At 47.7% G+C, this 19,693-nt stretch overlaps 1 protein-coding gene across 2 annotated transcripts in view; it reads left to right on the forward strand.

The window, feature by feature from the left end:
- Positions 1–19,693, forward strand: part of LOC126543442 (anoctamin-4-like) — an 87,915-nt gene that overhangs the window by 7,908 nt on the left and 60,314 nt on the right. For both annotated transcript variants that reach the window (XM_072284865.1, XM_072284866.1), the window contains exon 2: positions 18,566–18,877. In XM_072284865.1, the coding sequence (XP_072140966.1) occupies positions 18,566–18,877 (312 nt within the window). The remainder of the gene's footprint in view (positions 1–18,565; positions 18,878–19,693) is intronic.

Genomic DNA, 19,693 nt, shown 5'->3' on the forward strand with positions numbered 1-19,693 from the left:
TTAACTGCTACGTCACACGTGGTGGAGGTTACTCCTCAGTCCCCTGTCCTCTCCTCGCCTGCTCCACCTTCTGGAGCTTCGCTCAAGTGGCCGTTTGTGCCAATTGTCCGCCAGCATGACGTACGCTGATCCATCTGGCAATTCTACGTCTATGGTCTCGGCTCCGCCTACTGCTGCTTCTCCATATTGGATCGTCAGTGGGCCCCAGCGCAATCCCCATCTGTTCGCCGGCCTTTGCGGTGAAGGTATCGAAGATTGGCTTGACAACTATGACCGGGTGAGTTCTGCTGACCCTTAGGACGAGCTGCTGAAGCTACGCCACGTCTCCTTCAATCTCACGGCCTCAGCGAAGACGCTTTTCAACCGACTGCAGTACTTTCTAACAGCAGCTCCGACAAGCTTTAGAGCGAAGCTGTTTGTGGCTAGGTTCTGGAGAATCTCGTCTCCATGAACATAGGCCAAAAATATTTCAGACGTGCGCCGATCCCGAAGATAGTTGAATGCCGGGCCGACCCACGGCGGAGTCGAAGCATGCGTTGAACACTCCCCATACGTGGGCCGATCCGAAACCCGGCCGACCCGTAGCGGAGGTGCCGTTCGCCATTAAGGGGCCCACATTCACAGCTTCGCTGGTCATCCTCTACAGACTGGAAGGGCACTGAATGTTCGTTACTCCGGTGGTTCGTTCCGCCCTAGCGAAGAAGACACCGGACACTCGCAAGAAAAAACTCGGCGAGACCTTATACCTAGTACATACAGGATGTCCACGCTATTCATCGACGCGACAATGCTTCCATGACAGAATCAGACAAAGCATGCCATGTATTCAAAGGAATCGGGACTGTCGCCTTCAATGCGTTGGCCATCAAGGACCCAGCTACCGTCGCTGATGTAGCTACGTGCCAACGTCTTGACGAATTAGAATCTGCACGATTGCCGCCGGCCATCCTTGAAAAGAATAGCACTGCCGAGCCCTCGTTGCGCGCAATGGTCCGCACAATCATACGAGAAAATCTGAAGTCTCTTAGTTTCTAGGCAGGTCCCGTTCCTTCCCATGCCTCTAGTATCATTTTGCGTGACGTTGTCAAGTACGAGTTGACGTCCATGGCTGGTACTGCGTATACGGACCCTCTAGCCCCTTGGCCCCACCAGCATACGCGCACGTACCCACTCTTATCCCAGCTATCATCCATCGATGCCTCCAATACCGACGCCGTCCCACTTGGCATCGATGCCTACCGACGCACCTAACCAATCTTACTATTCGTCATGATGTTCGACCAGACCCATCTGCTACTACTGCGGATATCGTGGCCCCGGGGGTTGGGGGTTGACCAACTTGAAATCTGGAGGTGGGCCGAGTTAAATTTGGTGGTGAGCCGTCCTCAAATGCGATGGGGGTACAGGTCATATTTGTGGTAGTGCTAACTTAAATTTGGTGGTGGGGCTACTTGAAATTTGGGGGTGGGCAAACCTAAGTTTGGGAATAGGCCAACTTAAAATTTTATAATCATCATCATCATGATCAGCCTATCTTATGTCCACTGCAGGACGAACCTAGGTCAATTGGAGATCCTTGCGATCTCCAATTACCCCTGTCCTACGCCAACCATTTCCAACTTATCATCATCAGCCTGGCTGCGCCCACTTCAAGGCAAAGGCATCTCCCATAATTCTCCAACTGCTCCTGGCATGTGCTAATTGTGGCCATGTCCCTGCAAACTTCTTATATATCATCCGCCCCCCTAACTTTCTGCCACCCCCCACTACGCTTCCATCCTCTTGGAATCCAGTCCAGAACCCTCAATGACCACCGGTTATCTTCGCTCCTCATTACATTCCCTGCCCATGCCTCTTTCTTTTTCTTGATTTCAACTAAGATGTCATTAACTCCCCTTTGTTCCCTCACCCAATCTGCTCTCGTCTTATCCCCCCCCCCCTTAACGTTGCACCCATCATTCTTCTTTCCATAGCTCGATGCGTCGTCCTCTATATAAGTAGAACACTTTTCCTAAGCCTTCAGGTTTCCGCCCCGTAGGTGATTACTGGTAAGACACAGCTGTTATACACATTTCTCTTGAGGGATAATGGCAACCTGCTGTTCGTGATCTGAGAATGCCTGCCAAACGCACCCCAGCCCATTCTTATTCTTCTTATTATTTCAGTCTCATGATCCGGATCCGCGGTCCCTACCTGCCCTAAGTAGATGTATTCCCTTACCACTTCCAGTGCTTCGCTGCCTATCGTAAACTGCTGCTGTCTTCCAAGAGTGACATTACTTTAGTTTTCTGCAAATTAAATTTTAGACCCACCCTTCTGCTTTGCCTGTTCCGGTTTATGAGCATGCATTGCAATTGGTCCCCTGAGTTACTAAGCAAGGCAATATCATCAGCGAATCGCAAGTTACTAAGGTATTGTATTCTCCATTAACCCTTATCCCCAATTCTTCCCAATCCAGGTATCTGAATACCTCCTGTAAACAGCATTGGAGAGATCGTATCTCCCTGCCCGACGCCCTTCTTTAATGGGATTTTGTTGCTTTCTTTATGGAGGACTACGGTGGCTGTGGAGCCGCTATAGATATATTTCAGTATTTTTACATACGGCGCGCCTACACCCTGAGGGCGTTACCGGTTCTGGTCACCGAGATCAGGCCACACTCCAGGCCTGTTTATGCAATTTTATCAACACGCGGATTTTTTTTAATCCGTTCGAAAATTGCCCAGTACCGGGGTTCGAACCACAGTCCTCTTGCGCGCGAGGTGGATGCTCTACCTCTACGCCATCGCTGCATCGCTGCAACAAGAGCCGGTAAATTTCCTGCTATCGTCGCCCCACCTAGTCTTCTGCCGTCCTCGACTGCACTTTCCTTCTCTTGGAACACATTGTGTAACCCTAGTAGTACACCGGTGCGCACTACATGACCTGCCCAGCTCCATTTTTCTCTCATAATGTCAATTAGAATAAGGTCTATACCTGTTTGCTTTCTTATCCAAACCGCAATCTTTCGCTCTCTTAACGTTATGCCTAGGATTCTTCGTTCCATCGCTCTTTGCGTGGTCATTAACTTGTTCTCATGCTTCTTCGTCAGTCTTAAAGTTTCTGCCCCATAGGTCAGCACGGGTAAAATGCCCTGATTGCACACCTTCCTTTTCAATGATAAAGGTAAGCTTCGAGTCAGGAACTGACAATATCTGCCGTATGCGCTCCAACCCATTGTTATTCTTTGGTGAATTTCCTTCTCACGATCAGGGTTGACTGTTAGTAATTGACCTAGGTAAACGCACTCCTCCACAGAGGCTGACTGGCGATCCAGAACTCTTGTTCCCTTGCCCGGTTATTCATCATTAGCTTTGTCTTCTGCATATTAACCCTCAACCCCACTCTTACACTCTGTATGTTAAGGTTCTCAGTGATTTGTTGTAACTCCTCTCCAGTGTTGCTGAACAGGACGATGTCATCTGCAAACCGAAGGTTTAGAACATATTGAGTGTTGATCCTTACTCCTAAGCCTTCCCAGTTTAAAAGCTTGACTACTTCATCCAAGCACGGAGTGAATAGCATTGGACAGATTGTGTCTCCTTGTCTAACCCCTTTCTTTATAGGTATCTTCCTACTTGTGTAGAGTTAAGGTAGCTGTGGAACCTCTGTAGATATTTTTCAATATATTTACGTAAGCCGCCTGTACTCCTTGATTACGTAAAGTCTGTATGAATTAATCTCTACTGAATGAAATGCCTTTTCCTAATTTATGAAAGCCATATAGAGAGGCTGTTTGTACTCTGCTGATTTCTCGATTACCTCATTAATGACATGGATGTGATCCATTGTAGAGTATCCCTTCCTGAAGCAAGCCTGTTCCCTTGGTTGAGTAAAGTCCAGTATTGCCCTAATTATATTGGAAATTATTTTGGTGAACATTTTATATGATACTGGGAGTAATCTAATGGGCCTATGATTTTTCAATACTTTAACGTCTCCCCTTTTGTGGATTAGTACAATGTTTGCATTCTTCCAGTTTTCTGGGGACGTTGAAGCCGATAGTCACTTCGCATAGAGAGCCGCCAGTTTTTCAAGCATTAGGTTTCCTCCATCTTTGATTAAATCAACTGTTATCCCATCTCCTTTCACGTCTTGAAAGGCCTTTCTAATCTCACCGCTAGTTATAGAAGGAGTTTCTGCAACCTGTTCATTACTTCTTCGTGTGGAAGTATCGTGGCTCGTCTGTGTACTGTACAGGTCAGTATAGAACTCTTCGCTGCGTTTACTATACCTTCGAGATTGCTTATGATTTTACCTTGCTTGTCTTTCAGTGCATACATCTTGGTTTGTCCTATGCCAAGTTTCCTTCTCACTGATTTCATGCTTCGTTCATTTTGTATGCTTCATGCTTCGTCCCGTTTCATCCATCTTTTACGGCTTACTCAGTCTTTCTCACGTTATAATTTCGGAGATCCCTTATTTTCGCCTTGTTGATCAGTGTTCACAGTTCCGCGAATTCTAACTTATTTTTTGTGTTGGACACTTTCATTCTTTGTCGTTTCTTTATTAGGTCCTTTGTTACTTGGGAGAGCTTGCCTACTGGTTGCCTTGGTGCCTTACCTCCCACTTCAACTGCTGCCTCTGAAGCCAGCCTAGTTACGGTTTCATTCATTACTTCCAAGTCATCATCTCTGTGTTCTGAGATAGCATATTTGTTTGCAAGTACCAGCCTGAATTTGTCTGCTTTAACCCTTACTGCATCTAGGTTGGCCTCTTTCTTCTTGACCAATTTTACTCTTTCTCTCTTCAAATTGAGGTGAATCCTAGCCCTCACTAACCTATGATCACTGCACTTTCCCCTACCTAAAACCCATCCTACATGCTGCACTATGCTGGGATCGGCAGAAATGCATGAAATCTATTTCATTTCATGTTTCAACATTAGGACTTTTCCACATCCACTTTTTGTTGCTAGGCTTCCTGAAGATGTGTTCATTATTCGCAGCTTATTACTTTCCGCGAATTCTACCAGCATCTCCTTTTATCTCCTCTTCTTATGTGGTAGACCTCTATAGCAGAGGGCATGGCCGTTATTCAGCAATGTATAAGCCTCACCAGTTCTTCTAATCTCACTAAGGCCGATGATATCCCAAACAATGTCTGATAGTTCCTCAAAGAGTCCTGCTAAGCTAGCCCCACTCGAGAGGGTTCGGGTGTTAAACGTTGCAAGGGTCAGCTTCCATTGGCGGCCTGTCCGGATCTAGAGATTCTTAGCACTCTCTGCGGCCCCACAGGTCTGACCGCCGCCTTGGTCAGGCGTTCCTCAGCTGCTGGGGACTGAGGGCCATTGGTTGATCGAATGAGTCATTTGGGAGGTAGTGGCCGAATACTGCACCAGGGAGGCCAATTCCTGTTCTGATGAGGGAGTGTTTTCTTGGAGCTTAGTGGGCCATCCTAATTTGGTTGTGCCGGGATTAGTATAGCCCCACTGGTTCTCGGCACCTTTTGCCGGTGTCAGGCGCCGCTCCAAGCCTGGAGATGTAGTGCACTGGAAGAGGCGAAATTCGAGCTTACCATCCTCAAATAAAAAAAAGAGAAAAAGAAAAAAAACTATTTTTTTCATACGAGGATTCAAATTTATATGGCGGCCGAGCATTCTAGATAGCTCAGTCAGATAATCCTGTAGGCGGTGAGGCCACCTTATCGCGGAGAAGCCCAGCCCAGAGGGCCTTACAAGGCTAACAGATCCCTCGGTTTATCCGCCAGTGTGTGTCAATAGTGTCAATTCTCAATGGTCGTAACATCGTTGTTCCAGAATCTCACGTACGCATGCGGTCGGGATCGCGCCTAGGTGCACGATATATTTTCGGCAAGCTTGAACAGCACTTATAACGTGTGGGGAAAAAAAAAGAAAAAAGGTTTTACACCGAGATAAATCCGTCCGCTGATTTTCGTGCCTCTGGCCTTCGTTTGCAATTATACCTGAACTTTCGCGCGCAGTGAAATACTAAGAGTGGTGAGACGGGCCGCCAGAACGATATGGTTCTGATCCATGCGTAAAACAGGCGACCTTGGCAGCGCCTAGGTGTCTTTGACCTTTCTTCAGGTTTGGACAGCGCTGATACCGAAGCTAATGAGAAGAAAGAAGGCGCGGAACGTGCCCCTTCACTTACCGGGAACGCTGTAAACCCATACGCTAGCAAGTCATGAATGCTATGCCTCATTTAAGCAACAGCAAGGCCGTCTGCGATCAATCAGACATGGGTTGTACAGTTCGCACGTGGAAGCAATTGACTTCCCTGTTACCGCCCGCTCGCAATACAATTCACAGAAACACAAACGCAAACATGCAAGAACGAATAAGTGCAAATGTAGACGAAAAGAATGGTTGCGAATACGGCCATTCTGACGTGATGATAAATTGTGTGTTAACTTCACAAGTGTTGTCGCTACGTGCTTTTTCCTTATTTGCGTGAATACTGTAAAGCCTTCTCATTACTTCTCTCTGTTTCTTTTGTGCGATCGGCAGTGCACCCCGTCAGTTGCTGCAGATATATTCTTGAATATTTGCAGTTTTATGGAGTGTACAGTGCGGACATCTATTCACGCATTTGGTTCCTCGAATACGTTCTCGAGATCAGTATGAGCAAACTTCTAAGTATGTAGAATTACAAATGGAAAGTCTCGCCCTTTCTTTTACAACGTCAACGCGGCATGTACAGATGTGAGGAATCTGTCCACATTATATTTTTTATTCTTGTCACTAGAAAGTATGCGCAAGGTACAACAGTAGTGTATGTCTACGCGCTTTTCATAAATCATTCATGCCCGAAATAGGTAACACAATATAGTGTCAATTCTCAATGGACAACTTGAAAGTTAGGGGTAGACCAACTTGAAATCAAGGGTGGGCCGTGTTAAATTCGGGGGTGGGCTAACTTGATATGTGGGGGTAAGCCAAGTTAAACATGGGGTTGGCCGAGTTAAATTTGGGGCTGGGCCAAGGTGAAATGTGAGGCTGGACGAAATCAAAGCTGGGGTGGACCAACTTGAATTTTGGAGGTGGCCAACTATAAATTTGTAGTGAGGCCAATTTAAAGCTTGCGAGTGAGCCAACCCAAATTTCAGGGGGCAACTTGAAATTTGGGGGATGATTACGTATACTTGCACAGCTGTGGAGATTCTGCATTCTTTTGATATTCTCTTTTTTCGGATTTCCATTTCTCATAGAACCCGCTTCGTGTGACTGCTCATTATCATGAATTTGATTCTTATGATTACTTCTTCAACGCACTGGAACTGCTTCAGAGTTCGCTGACGCTCACAGTCTATGTTTGTGTGCCCTTGCATGGGAAGCATCGGGCTGCTGTTTTCTATGCTCAAATGAAGTGTTCTGAAGGCATCCGCATAGTCAAAGCTCTCTAAGTTCTTGCGCTTAGTTGGCTGAAAAAGAATGCAGACACTCCTCAGAAGTTGTCGAAGTATGCGTAAGCATACACCCAAATAGTTGGCCCGCCCCCAAATTGGAGGTGGCCCACTCCAAATTAAGTTAGACCACTCCCAAAATTCAAGCTGGCCTACCACTAAGCCTAACGCAGCCCATTCCCAAATTTCAGGTTGACCATTTCTTTCAATAAACAACCTGCAAAAGACCCCTAACTTTCCTGACAAACTATTAGCATTCCATTGGAATAACTGTAGCATACTAAAACGGTCATTCATTTCTTCCTGCAGCGACCACTGCCAAGTTAATTATAGTTATCGTCTTTATTATTGCAAATAACGGCCACATAATGATCTTCACAATGTGCTCATTCGCTGTGCTTTCGAGAGGACATTTTGTATAAGTTTTCAAGTACTGTTAGCTGACTAAATCGTCTTCCTGGTGCGGCAATGGGCGGTTCTTCTGTCTTCGCCTGAGACACGAGTATAATCAGGAGACCGATCAGGAAGTGAACGTGAATGCGCCTTTCAGAGCAGCTGCGTCGCTGTTTTGTTCATGTTGGCTCATAGCGTTGACATCGACGAGAAAAATATTTCTGTCTGGTGACGTGCACTACGTCGGAATTTGGACCAGGCCTACGACGCTTGTCTCTTTTCATGCTGTATATCTCAGTTCCTGTTCTCCGTTACTACTCTGTGGGTGCTTCTCGAACAATGACATGTACCACCCGTCTGCGCAGTGAGGTGGCCCACGTGGCATGCAGTGTTTGGCCGTGAAGGCGCGGTCATACTTTCCAGCACTGTGGTTCTCAGCAAAATCTCGTAGTATGACAGTGTCGTTGACATCGAAAACATTTCTTAATTCCAAAAGATTCTGTTCACAGGGCGACTCGTGAAGTCCAAGATGATGCGCGTAGGCATGATTTGGCCTGATCGGAAGTCTCAAAATGCACTCTTTGCAAGTTTCACTATCTTCGTTCTGTTTAGATGAACATTGTCGATGAAGGGAGATGACTCCTAAATTATTTGGGATCTAACAGCTTTGCGTCACTGTATGCTAAAGGGAGACATTTTGCCCTCAACGTTTCTCCATCGTGAAGCCGGGCCTTTCGTCTCTGCGGAGATCCCTATTAAGGTAGTCTTCTCAATTAATCGGCTTGCTGCTTCTAAAGAGGCTACTAGTCCAAAACGCTACCACACCCTGTAATGCAAACGTCCAGCAAAATTTTCTTAGCAAGAGCTACATGCACAACAGGAACATGAAGGTTCACACGCTAAAATGACTTTCTAGTTGCAAACGACTTTCTTGTTGAAAAACGAATGATGACATAATTATACGTTCTGCCTTCAATGTTTCTCGTAGCTGACCGGAGCACAAGGCTGAACAATTTGGAGGTCTTCTTCAAAGCATTGTATGCGATTACAAGTTGCATATACTCAGAATAAGCAAGGTTTTACACACTGCATTTAGTTATATAACATTTTTTGACCGCTTCATTATACCTTCGCTTTGCATAGATTCTAATATGTGCTCCTTAATCTGCAAACATTTTTTTGTGGAGAGAAGGCCCTATATACGTCGAATGGCCGCTGACCTTTAGGCGTCTTTCTGCAGCTAGCACGAATGCTATCGTCAGTTGCCAGACATCGAGTCTAGCCTGCTGCTGCATTCGACAATGTCGGTCGATGATCGCAGTCGCCTTTACCCTGATAACCTCTCGTTGAACTGCTGACGAATGTCGAGGTTTGTATCGACCGTGTCTAGAGACACATACCGAGCCTCTCGGAGAGTGATGAAACATGCAGCAAAAATACGTCGTATATATAGCGGCCGGATGCGCTATGCACATGCGTGAGAGGAAGAGACGGAATTATTAATGGCACTTTCTCCGTAATTGCTGCAGTGAGGACTAGTCGCCATGCAAACAATCATCCCATGTTGTGTTATCTTCAAGTTGTTGGTAGACGGTTTCCTGATACATGTTATCGATAGTGTTCGAGGGGGCGGTGGGTAGGGCCATCACATCGTTCAATGTTTTGCGTTCAGTGCAGTGTGCTAGCCCGGGAGGGGGGGGGGGGGGGGGAGGGTGGAGTGCATCGCACTGTGTAATGTTTCATTTGCTTTTGTGTAATTCAAAAAATGATTTAGTGGGCTACAGAATGGCTTCACATCCTGTTTAATGATGCTTTAGGTGCCCTATAACAGGTTTATATTCCATGTCTTTGAGAATAAGCATGCGAAATCAGAACCTGCCTTTATGAATTGCTTTAAATGGATGTTAACGGTCGTTCAAGCAAGCTAACACTTATAGGTTGTTTCTTCATACACCGCGGGGACAATAAACTTTCATAAAGAGGATGCTTTAATGAACCCTCAATCAATAAAGCGATCAGTAAAGCCATACTGCCCACGTGTATCTTTCGGACATCTTTCTGGCATGGCAATTAGAGATGCGGAATATTTAGGGTCGCCACCTGGCCAGTATCCCAGCAGCACAACCGAGCTTTCTCTCGTGGAGCCGGCTTCCCTTTCGACCCCCACACCGCCGCGTCATTTGCCGGGTTTTCGTTTATTGCTAAATTGGCGTATTATACGCTTGATCAAAAACGCTGTGTCGTCGTTCCTACGTACCTGACTGCTGAATTGTCGCAAGCGCATTCATGCCTCATTTCTCAAGCTTTTCGCTCTCTTGTTGGGAGACCGCTCCTTTCAACATTCTCGTTCTTTTTTATTTTTCGGAGATGTAGATATAGATAAGTATCCTTTTTTTCTACCTCATACGACTTTCTGGCGGTCGCCAACTGTTGGCGTTTATCACTTCTGCTGGCGCAACGAGAGAGCAAACAAGGAATGCGCCTTTCCTTGTTGTCTCTCTCTGTGATCGTTTGTTTGCGCAGTTGTAAAAACTGTTTGCGTATGTGCGGCCTAAATTGCTGTGCTATGCAATCACGAAAGTTGCTCATGGCAGGTCTTACATTCTTGACCAAATTATTCCTGAGAATTCCCAGAATTGCAGCCCACGAACAAATGTCATAAAACAGAACATTCGCAGTGCATGCCTTTTATCTTAAATCTGCTCAGACTATTAAATAGTAAAAGTGTAAAACAATATCAGTGTTCAAAGCTGCACGTTCTGAAATTTTACAGGCGTGGCTTTTACGAGCAGCGTAGTGGTACCTGTGCGATGTCATTACAGGCTCTACACGGCGTGTTAAAGGTTTTGAGGGTGCCAGAAATTTACGACAGCTGCTACATTTAATGTCATGTCCAATTGACCTGTCAAGGAGTGAACGTGCTTAGCAGTTTTGTTGTTGACACGACAGCGGCCTTACTTCTCCTACTGCTTGCGCGTGCACGTATTTATCATGCTTTATCATGGGTAGCGATAACATCTTTCTACCTCGCCGTCTCTAAGAATTTATGTGTCGCATTCGCAGGGCGTTCTTCCCACCTTCCACTACTGTGGGCTTTCGGGTAAGGTCTAGTCAACGTCGTGTCCTAACTGTCCCCTTCAGGAGGGGAATGAACATGTTCTAAGGTGATGTGTTGTTGCTGGGGTATTGTGGGGCCATGCATGCCTGATATCGCGACTTTGTAATAAATTGTTTCTTTTCTACTGACCATTCCTTGTGGGGCCCCTTCGCGCACCTTCTCCTTGTTGCCGGTGCATTTTTTCTATGGCGTAAAGCCTGCGAGTCGGTTGCCCAGTCGGTTGCTCTATTCCCCATCCTATAGCGACTTTGTTCCGAGTGTTTATCTGTTCTGTTGGAGGAGCTCTCCTTTTCTCGGTGAAGAGTAATTTTTTGGCAAGGGTCCTGTCTCTTCGAGTCGGTCTATGACGGGCGCGTGAAGTTCAAGAGCGCAGCTCATATACGTCCATTCCTGCGACGAATGTCGGCGGCGGCGGCGTCCCTCGGCGTAACCTAGCGAACGAGCACAGCGTAGAATCAAAGGGCGAACGCGGAGCCCAGCGGGGAATAAAAACGGCGATAGTGAAGAGAATGCGAGGAGGAAAGCGGAGGAGAAGGGTGCAGTGGAACCACGAAGCGGAAAGCGGAGGGCGAGGTTATGGCGAAAGGCGTGAGAAGAAAAGCGTAGTGCCGTGCAAGACGGGCTCTGCGGCGACGATGGCTACGAAATGACGCGAGAGTAGCGCACGTCGTCTGTTCACCGATGACGCCACCGATAAAATATATGGAAACAAAGCGTTGCATGAGCGGAGGTTTGTCTGCGGCGGCTGCTATAAATCGCGCCCACGTGTCACCCAAGCACGGCCTCTCACGATCTCCCTATTAGCGAGAGTCGTCGCGCCATACTCGGCTCCGTTTGCAACGTGCCGCACGAGACAGATTGTCCGTGCTGGCCATTATATCGCGAAATGAAAAAAAAAATGGGAGCGGGCCGCAACATTCATATGGGGACAGATTACCAGCAAAGTTGTTCAGGCTGCATACATGGGCTGCATACAATATGAAAACTACATTTTTTTTTTTTCATACGGCACCACGCTACGCTGATACAAGCTCCGCCGCGGTCACCGTCCCGTGCATCCGCTGCAACCACTCCTGCAGCCGCGCTGGCACCTCCGACGCGGATGACAGAACACCTATATAAAATTAGAGAAAGGAAACTGTGCCTTCCACAGTGCAACGGAAGTAAGAGTAGCGGTGGTGTCGTGAACTAAAGTGTGTGACCAAAAGATGTCGCAATCAAAATTAAAACTTATACCATCATCATTACCTTATGAGTACTATGGCCGCTGCGGTAGCGGTTTCTAGGGCTGGTCTCGCTGCTCGCTCGCTGCTTTTGGACGTTTTGTTACCGCTGTCGGGGAACTATTCCAGTGTACGGTACTCTAACATGACTACAGATATCTTTATTGGGTCGCCAGGCGACCGAGAGGTCTCAACTGGCGAAAATACAGTGCAATCAAGTGAACTTACATTGTTTAGCGTCAATGGTGAATGAAGCTGTACATGCCGACAATTTTCGCACATGTTCGGTGGACTTAATGCTGTCAGTCACTCAGTTTACAACATGCAGAAACACAGTTAGCCATCTGTTTAATGGGATGGAAAGCCGAAATCGAGCGAGAAAGACAAGTCAGAAGGGAAAGGCAGGGAGGTTAACCAGGCTAAGCCCGGTAGGCTACGCTGCCTTGGGGATAGGGAAAAGAGGGTTGAAAGAGGAGGAGGAAGAAATAAGTTCACAGTTTGCACTGTTACACCACGGCCGTTGGAAAAAAGAGATGCGGTTTGCCACGTCAGGGGGAGGGGGGGGGGGGGGGGGGGGCGGCTGCAGTGGGAGCGAATGTCTCAGCCGTAGTTGCACTCTCGGCCGCTTGGTTGGGCCGAACGGCGCAAGCTCTCGGGGACGGGACGCGCCCGTTTCCAAGGGCGACGGCGTTCGAATAGCGTTCCTCACGGATGTTCTATGCCGACCCCAGAGAACAGTCCCCGACTGGTAGCGCTGGGCCGGTTGGCAGCGTTTCCGAAGCACGCGGCAGGCCACGGCTTTCTTTTTTTTTTGTTGTTGTTGTTTTTGCTTTTTTTATTCAGCGGCCGTGGTTACATGCACAAGCGCTCATCGCTGAGTCACTCGCAGACGGTCATACAGGCTGGTGCATTTCAAGAAACGCACCAGCGCCTCTCTGGCCTTGCACATAGCAGACGCACGAGGGCACGGGCCCAAGATCGTCTGCTCTGTGAACGTCCTGTCGTCTAATTGCTTCAAAGCTGTCCGAAAAGGGCACTCACCTAACCTTCGTATGTGGGGCAGTCACAAGGGAGACGTTTGGTCGTTTCTCCGACACCACACGCGCTGCAGTTGGGACTGTCCGCCATTCCGATTAGGAATGAGTAGGCCTGCTGTAACTACAGAAGCGCAGGCCACGTGCACAGGCGCCGTCGCCGTACTGTTTCCCCCTCTCCCCTAAATGGTCGGCTGCGTGCGCATTCGTGTCCATGATACGGACGCAATTCGTCCAGGGCACCCCCATCTCCATGGAAACACATGCGGGGAACGCATACGGGGTATAGAGGTAAACAGCTTCGCCGTGAAACACTTATGTAGCTGCGCTCTAACTTCGCGTTAAGAAGCATCGTAATCGTCGGTGAATTTCTTTCGACCTGCCCAGTTTTGGTAGGAGAATGTACCGGTTCTTATCTCTGAGTTCTTTGTTCGCCGCTAGAGCATGCACTGTACATATGTTTACCCATCTGTCGCATACTTACTGCCCCATCAGTTGTACACGTTGCACAAAACTAATGTCATTGATCTAAGTCAGGTTTGTGGGTCGCTGTTCCGCGGTTGTTGTGGAACGACAGTGCACGGGACTCGCATTCTCAGCCGTGTGTATTATTTATTTATATAGTGCATTCAACTGTTATGGGATTTGAATTGCGTATGGAGTAGTCATACTTTTTCTAAACGGTTCGCGAACAGGAAAATGGTCTTAGTCGCTTCGAATCCGTTTGAAGTAAATATTTGCAGACAGCACTAGTAATTTGCTTTCGAAAAGCAAAAAAAAAAAAAAAACCTTTCTCTAGTCCTTATCGTCTTCATTTGTGGAAGCCTCTGTTTCTTTTTTGCACCGCATAATCGTTTTTTGTGCATGTATCCTGCAGAAATTACGTCATCGTTCGAAATAGCGGCACCCGGCCTAACCGCTTCAGGCCGATTGCGTAGCTGTTACTAACCTGTTCGCCCACTTCACGGGAAACAAATTGGGTAGTACAATTTCCCTGTCCTTCATCTCACTTTTGCAACTTAGTTTAGGTGCTATCTCGGCTGTCTTCTTGAAAATGGTTCTCATTATTGCGCACGAAGGCCTAGATTGTGATAACACGCAAGTTACTCGCTATGTCACTAGCTTGGATTAGCATGACTTCACGCAGCATAGGTTTTTCTGGGTTCGTGTAGCTCGCGCCTTGAAATGATCGGGACACTCATTGAGTTGTACAAGCTCGCGAACTCGTAATTTTAATGGACGCAATGGTGAAGAATGAACGAGGATCTCAATACACATTTCATTTCATTTCATTTTATTACCTTAAAGACCCACGTGGGGTATTACATAAGGGGTGGGTACATATATTTTGGTTAGCGAGTGTTAACACAATGAAACATGATTGGTAACATTATCGGCAAAGTTGGATGAGCACGTGATGGCTGCGATGTCGTTGGGTAGGTCGTTCCAGTCTGCTGCAGTACGGGAGAAAAATGATGCGGCAAAAGTGGTAGTTCGGGCACGAGGTCGGGAAACTTGAAGCGGATGACGAGTGCGATGAGATGGCATTCGTTCCACAATCACACATGGCATTCGTTCCACAATCAATGGATGTTGACTAACCAGGCGAAGCCTCAACGCTGTCGTAAAACGCTTACATACTCGCGCATAAGATGCTACACTGTGCTAAATGCTAAATGCTACATTGTGTACATCTCTACATTGTATACATCTCTACATTGTATGCATCTCTACATTGTTATTATTAACCGAGGGTCCCGTTGCAGTCCTTGACTTTGGGACCCTCGTCTGTATATTGTATCTTACCAATTCATTGTATTTAAAGAATAATAAACTGAAACTGAAACTGAAACAAGTTTTGAACCTTTTCAGCTTTCATTTGCTCACGAAAGCTCGCGTCTCAAGACGACTGTAACGCTCATTTACGTTAGCGATCGCGCGAACGTCGTCACAACGCTTCCGAAAATATTTCTCGACTCCTAAAGCGCCCTTGGCGACCAGCCTTGATCACGTGGGAGCTAGAGAAAGGTTATGGTTTCAGTTTCTGATTTCTAAGCTCCAGAGAGGGGCATCTGGTTTAGCGGCGTTCACCACAACGCGCCATGGCTCCGTCCTGAGAAAGCGTTGCGTCGACGGCAAATGGTTCAACAGACCGAATCAGGGAACACGGCTAGAGGAAGCAGAAGGCGAGGGGGCTTTCGAAAACGAGCAGTGGATGCCGGGACTGCGCTGGTCGCGCAAACCTGAACTTTTGTTCAATCGCGTGTGAATTTTCTTCAATCGCGTGCTTTCTTCAATCGCGTGAATAACGAATTAACTATTCAGTTCAATATTGAACGCCTGCGCACCTTTTCAAGTGACAACCGCGATAGATTGCAATCTTGCTTATATGCGAGTTGTCGCGCAACTCGGCCTTTACGCAAACTCGGAACGACACACATACTAACCGCGTAGCTTTCTCGCTGTCATTTGGCATTGACGAAGTGAAAGGAGCTCTGGCACGAAAGCGAACTCTGCCTGCAGACTGGCTTACGTGGACTCGGCCGTGGGCCGCCTATCGATATGCATGCATCGCTATAGATGCGACTTAGCATGTCACGCAAGCAATCAAGGAAAGGCCACGTATACCCGTCGTGAGGAATTTCACACGCCACCATCTCCGAGCTGCTGCTGCTGGTACGGAGCTACGCTCCGACATTTACATGCCAGAACAAAATAACAATAATAATAATGCAACACGCGTGTACTACTCGGGGCGTTTCTTCATCGTAATGCATTAGCGAGGTGTTCTCACGAAAACGCAGATACTGCCACGTGGTTACTATACTTACGCAATTTCTTCCCGCCTCCGCATTGAAATTCTACGCGCCTGTATATTCTTCCCGACGATCCGACGCGGTTGGTGCGACGGAACAAGTTACGACACCTCGCACAGCTGAATGGCGTGCAGAAGGCGGGCACACTGGAATGCTAATAGAAAAAGATGCAGGTATAAATAGAAAACTGCAGATAATAGCACGGCTCGCCTGAAAAGGCAGCGGGCCCCGCGTGGTTGTCCCACGTGCACCATTCGAGCCTTCGACCACGTCTCCGTACCCCTCCCCTATCCCGCTGCGAGACGATGAGACAAATGGGTCGCCGACACGCTAAACCTGGGCCTCGAAATCGATTTTCGAGGTTTCGTCTTCAGCGACGCACACAAGGGCCGGCATGTATAGATTGACGCCGGGAAAGGCACGGCATCTCTGTTGGGCTACGTGGCATGGTTTGGAGTCGTATGTACGCTTTGCAATTGCTGCTTCCCACTTTCCTTCTTTCCTTCTTCTTGTTTGTTTTGAAAGGCAAGCTTCCATGGCTACAGACGCTGGAGCAGGGCATACGCTTTAATTCGCCGCTCTAACCAAACTGCAGCTAGGTTAATTGACGCGCCCCTTTAGATGTCCAAAAATATGTAGCGTGGCTCGCAGCGACATGGCACAAGCTCGATTCACGTGGTCGTTTTCGTTGCGCCCTATGCTGTGGGCGCCTAATGCGAAGGTGCGTGTTATTGGAATCGCGTGCCACGGTGCGCTTGTTAGAAAACGTGGCGTAAGTGATACTCTTCCACAAAAGGTAATATGCTTCGCCCGCTTCGGCTTTTGCATATCATTGAGCTCTTCAAAGGGTAAATTCCTCCATTTGTAAAATGAGTGTGTGGTTTGTGCTGGCGTCATACATTTTAGTGCCGTTTGTTCCATGTTTACCCTGTCTATGTTTACCCTGACAACAGCTATTGGTGCTCCACAAATCGCACTTAAAGGACTTGATACGTGTCAAGTAATTTTACTACGAATATAATTAGTTTATACAATTACATAATTACCTGTTTAAGTAATTATTCGAGTCTGTTTCTCATTCTGTTTTTTTCGGGAAGCTTCTACATAAGCGCTCGAGAAAAATAGTTTCCGTTTTGGGAAAGTTTTGTCTAGCAATATTTTTGCATATTAATCACAGACGCTATTGCATGCGCATGTGTAAGACGCAACACATTGAACGCTGCTACCGGTTTGTCAAACTTGCATCGGCAAAAAACGATCACGTAGCTTCCACTCTAAAAGAATGCTCCACTCCGCCACGTTGTACTGAAGTGCTTAAACGCGTAAAAGGTTTACACTAATCATCGCCGCTATGTCGGACGTTTCATCCAGCCGTGTTATGGGGTTTCTGTGTACATGCAGTTTCCGTATCTCGTGGACTCACGACAGTAATAATGCAAGAGGACGCACGATAAGGACAGTAATGATACGTGGTTTCTAAAGCGAATATTTCACGGTCTGTTTGCTTACCTTCTCTATCGTGGGTGGAGAGGGGTGACTCGGTGCCGCTAAGTAGAAACGTTTCTCGCAGCACCGAACGTGTTGACCGACAAAGCATATATAGTGCATGGGCACCCCTCTCTATTCTGGGTAATCAGACAATATGTCATGACATAAAACCTGTACATATAATGTCGTCTCTCGGTACCTCTAAATAACACAGACCTCTTAACGGAATAGAACACGATCTTTGACGACTTTTTTAATTCTTTAGGCTTCTTTCTCATATTTGAGCTACCCCATTCTTGAGCCAGTCTACATGCGCAACTGGGAATGTACCCGGCTATTGGCGAATCCTCCAAAATGCGTACATGCCACCGCGACACAAGGGCGGTAGAATCCTTAAATGTACTGGTAAATGCGCATTATTATGCACACACCACTCGTCAGCATTCCCTCCGCAAGAAGCATAAATCAGCTTCGTCCTCGCAAGCGCATCGCTGCCTCGACGCCTCACGCTGCGCATCGCCTCATTTTGGTGCTTGCATTTCGGCGTAGCTTGTGAGCGGTGCAGTGAAAAAAAAAACACAAGCATTACGTGCAAATAAAGTTGTTAGCCATGCAGTGCATAAAGATTGCATTAGGTTACGCGTTGCATAGGGGTTATAGCGAATACGATTCTACGCATCGCATTTAGTTCGGTATTGGTGGCTTCCCTCAAGTTTAACGTTAGATACATTGCAGTCTGTGCTTTGGATATGCAAATTTTTAAAGCAACTAGCTCCCGTCGCCTCTTTTGCCCATTTTCGTGGCGGGAGTGAGGCCGGGCCTTCTGTGTCGATGCAGAATTTTGCGCGCTCGTCGACGCGCATGCTGTCGCTCGATAGCTTTGGTGTGTCTGAAGTTTTAGATGCTCTTGTCGGTGGTGTCGCTGCGTCACATTTCCCTAGTTTGATGCTATAACTCCTTGTGTGCTTAAACAAAAAGAGTGAAGGTGGGTATGACAATAGCCGAAACAAGAACAAGAGCCTGGTGGTGCATCCCACCGCTTGGGGACCGAACCGGTCAGTTTTACCAACCAGTGCTGTCGTGCAGAATGGCGAGCCCGGCGTTGGCGGCACTGCGGCCGCTGCGACGGCCGCTAACCCAGAGGGCACAGACGCTACCGAAGCCGAGGTCGCAGCGGACGGGGTGGCCAACGCGCCGACGCGCCACGTGGGGGTGGTGGCGCCGCGTCGGGCCCAGGACGAAGAGCTGCGCAGCCTGTACTTCCAGGACGGGAAGCGCCGCATCGACTTCGTGCTCGCCTACCAGAAGGGAGACGACTCGGGGGCCGAGAACTACCGGCGCATCTTCGAGGACAACCTGCTCAAGGAAGGTCTGGACCTCGAACTCGAGGACGCAGCGGCAAGTGCCGTAGTTTCACTTCTACAGCCCGCGGACTTTATACATGATTGGACATGAAAAGCTTGCGTTGTGCAGACTATCGACAGAAGGCGAACCGCAGCTTATTTTTGTTGTTGCCGCAATTTCTGCTGCTTTCGTAAAGAGACTGTGCTTTACGTTGTCACCACGCGGGAGACTGCTTGTGTATGTGATGCTAGCAATTCGGGTATCTCCATTTTGAAGGACGCCGCTGGTGTTTGGTAAACATGCACGATTCTCGTGTACGTACGAAGCACGGGTAACCTGTAAACCACTGTGACTAATAACCGAAAGATTCATGCGGAATGTCTATCGAGTACGGACATTATGATAAAAAAAAATTTTTGTCGCACTTGATACATGCCGATTACCGTGCAGACGATAGTGCTGAAATCACGGTATACTCGCCTTCAACATAGACCGGTTCGCGCCACGTCGTGACACTTTCTTCCTGTTCATCGTTTTATAGCGTCGCATTCTTTCGTAAGATATACGGGGTCATTTCCTGCGCCATTTGGTTGCTCCTTGCGCTTCGCGTCTGAAAAAGCCGTAATGCCATCTACAGGCTTCAATGGGTGAATAGCTTCTGCGGGCTTACCGCCACCTACTACTTGCGGGCGCACGAACCTCCGACGCGATATTTTTTCAGAAAGCCGCCACGTGCTGGCCGACATCCACCAAAAGCCCAAACCCTTCAGCGTTGTTATGCAATAATTACTAGTGGGAACCATGGCGCTAGTGTCCACGGCATTCGATCGGGGCGGTTCAGCCGGCGTGGGAACGATGCTCAGCACATAG

Source organism: Dermacentor andersoni, chromosome 10, assembly GCF_023375885.2.
Source record: "Dermacentor andersoni chromosome 10, qqDerAnde1_hic_scaffold, whole genome shotgun sequence".
Classification (NCBI taxonomy): domain Eukaryota; kingdom Metazoa; phylum Arthropoda; class Arachnida; order Ixodida; family Ixodidae; genus Dermacentor; species Dermacentor andersoni.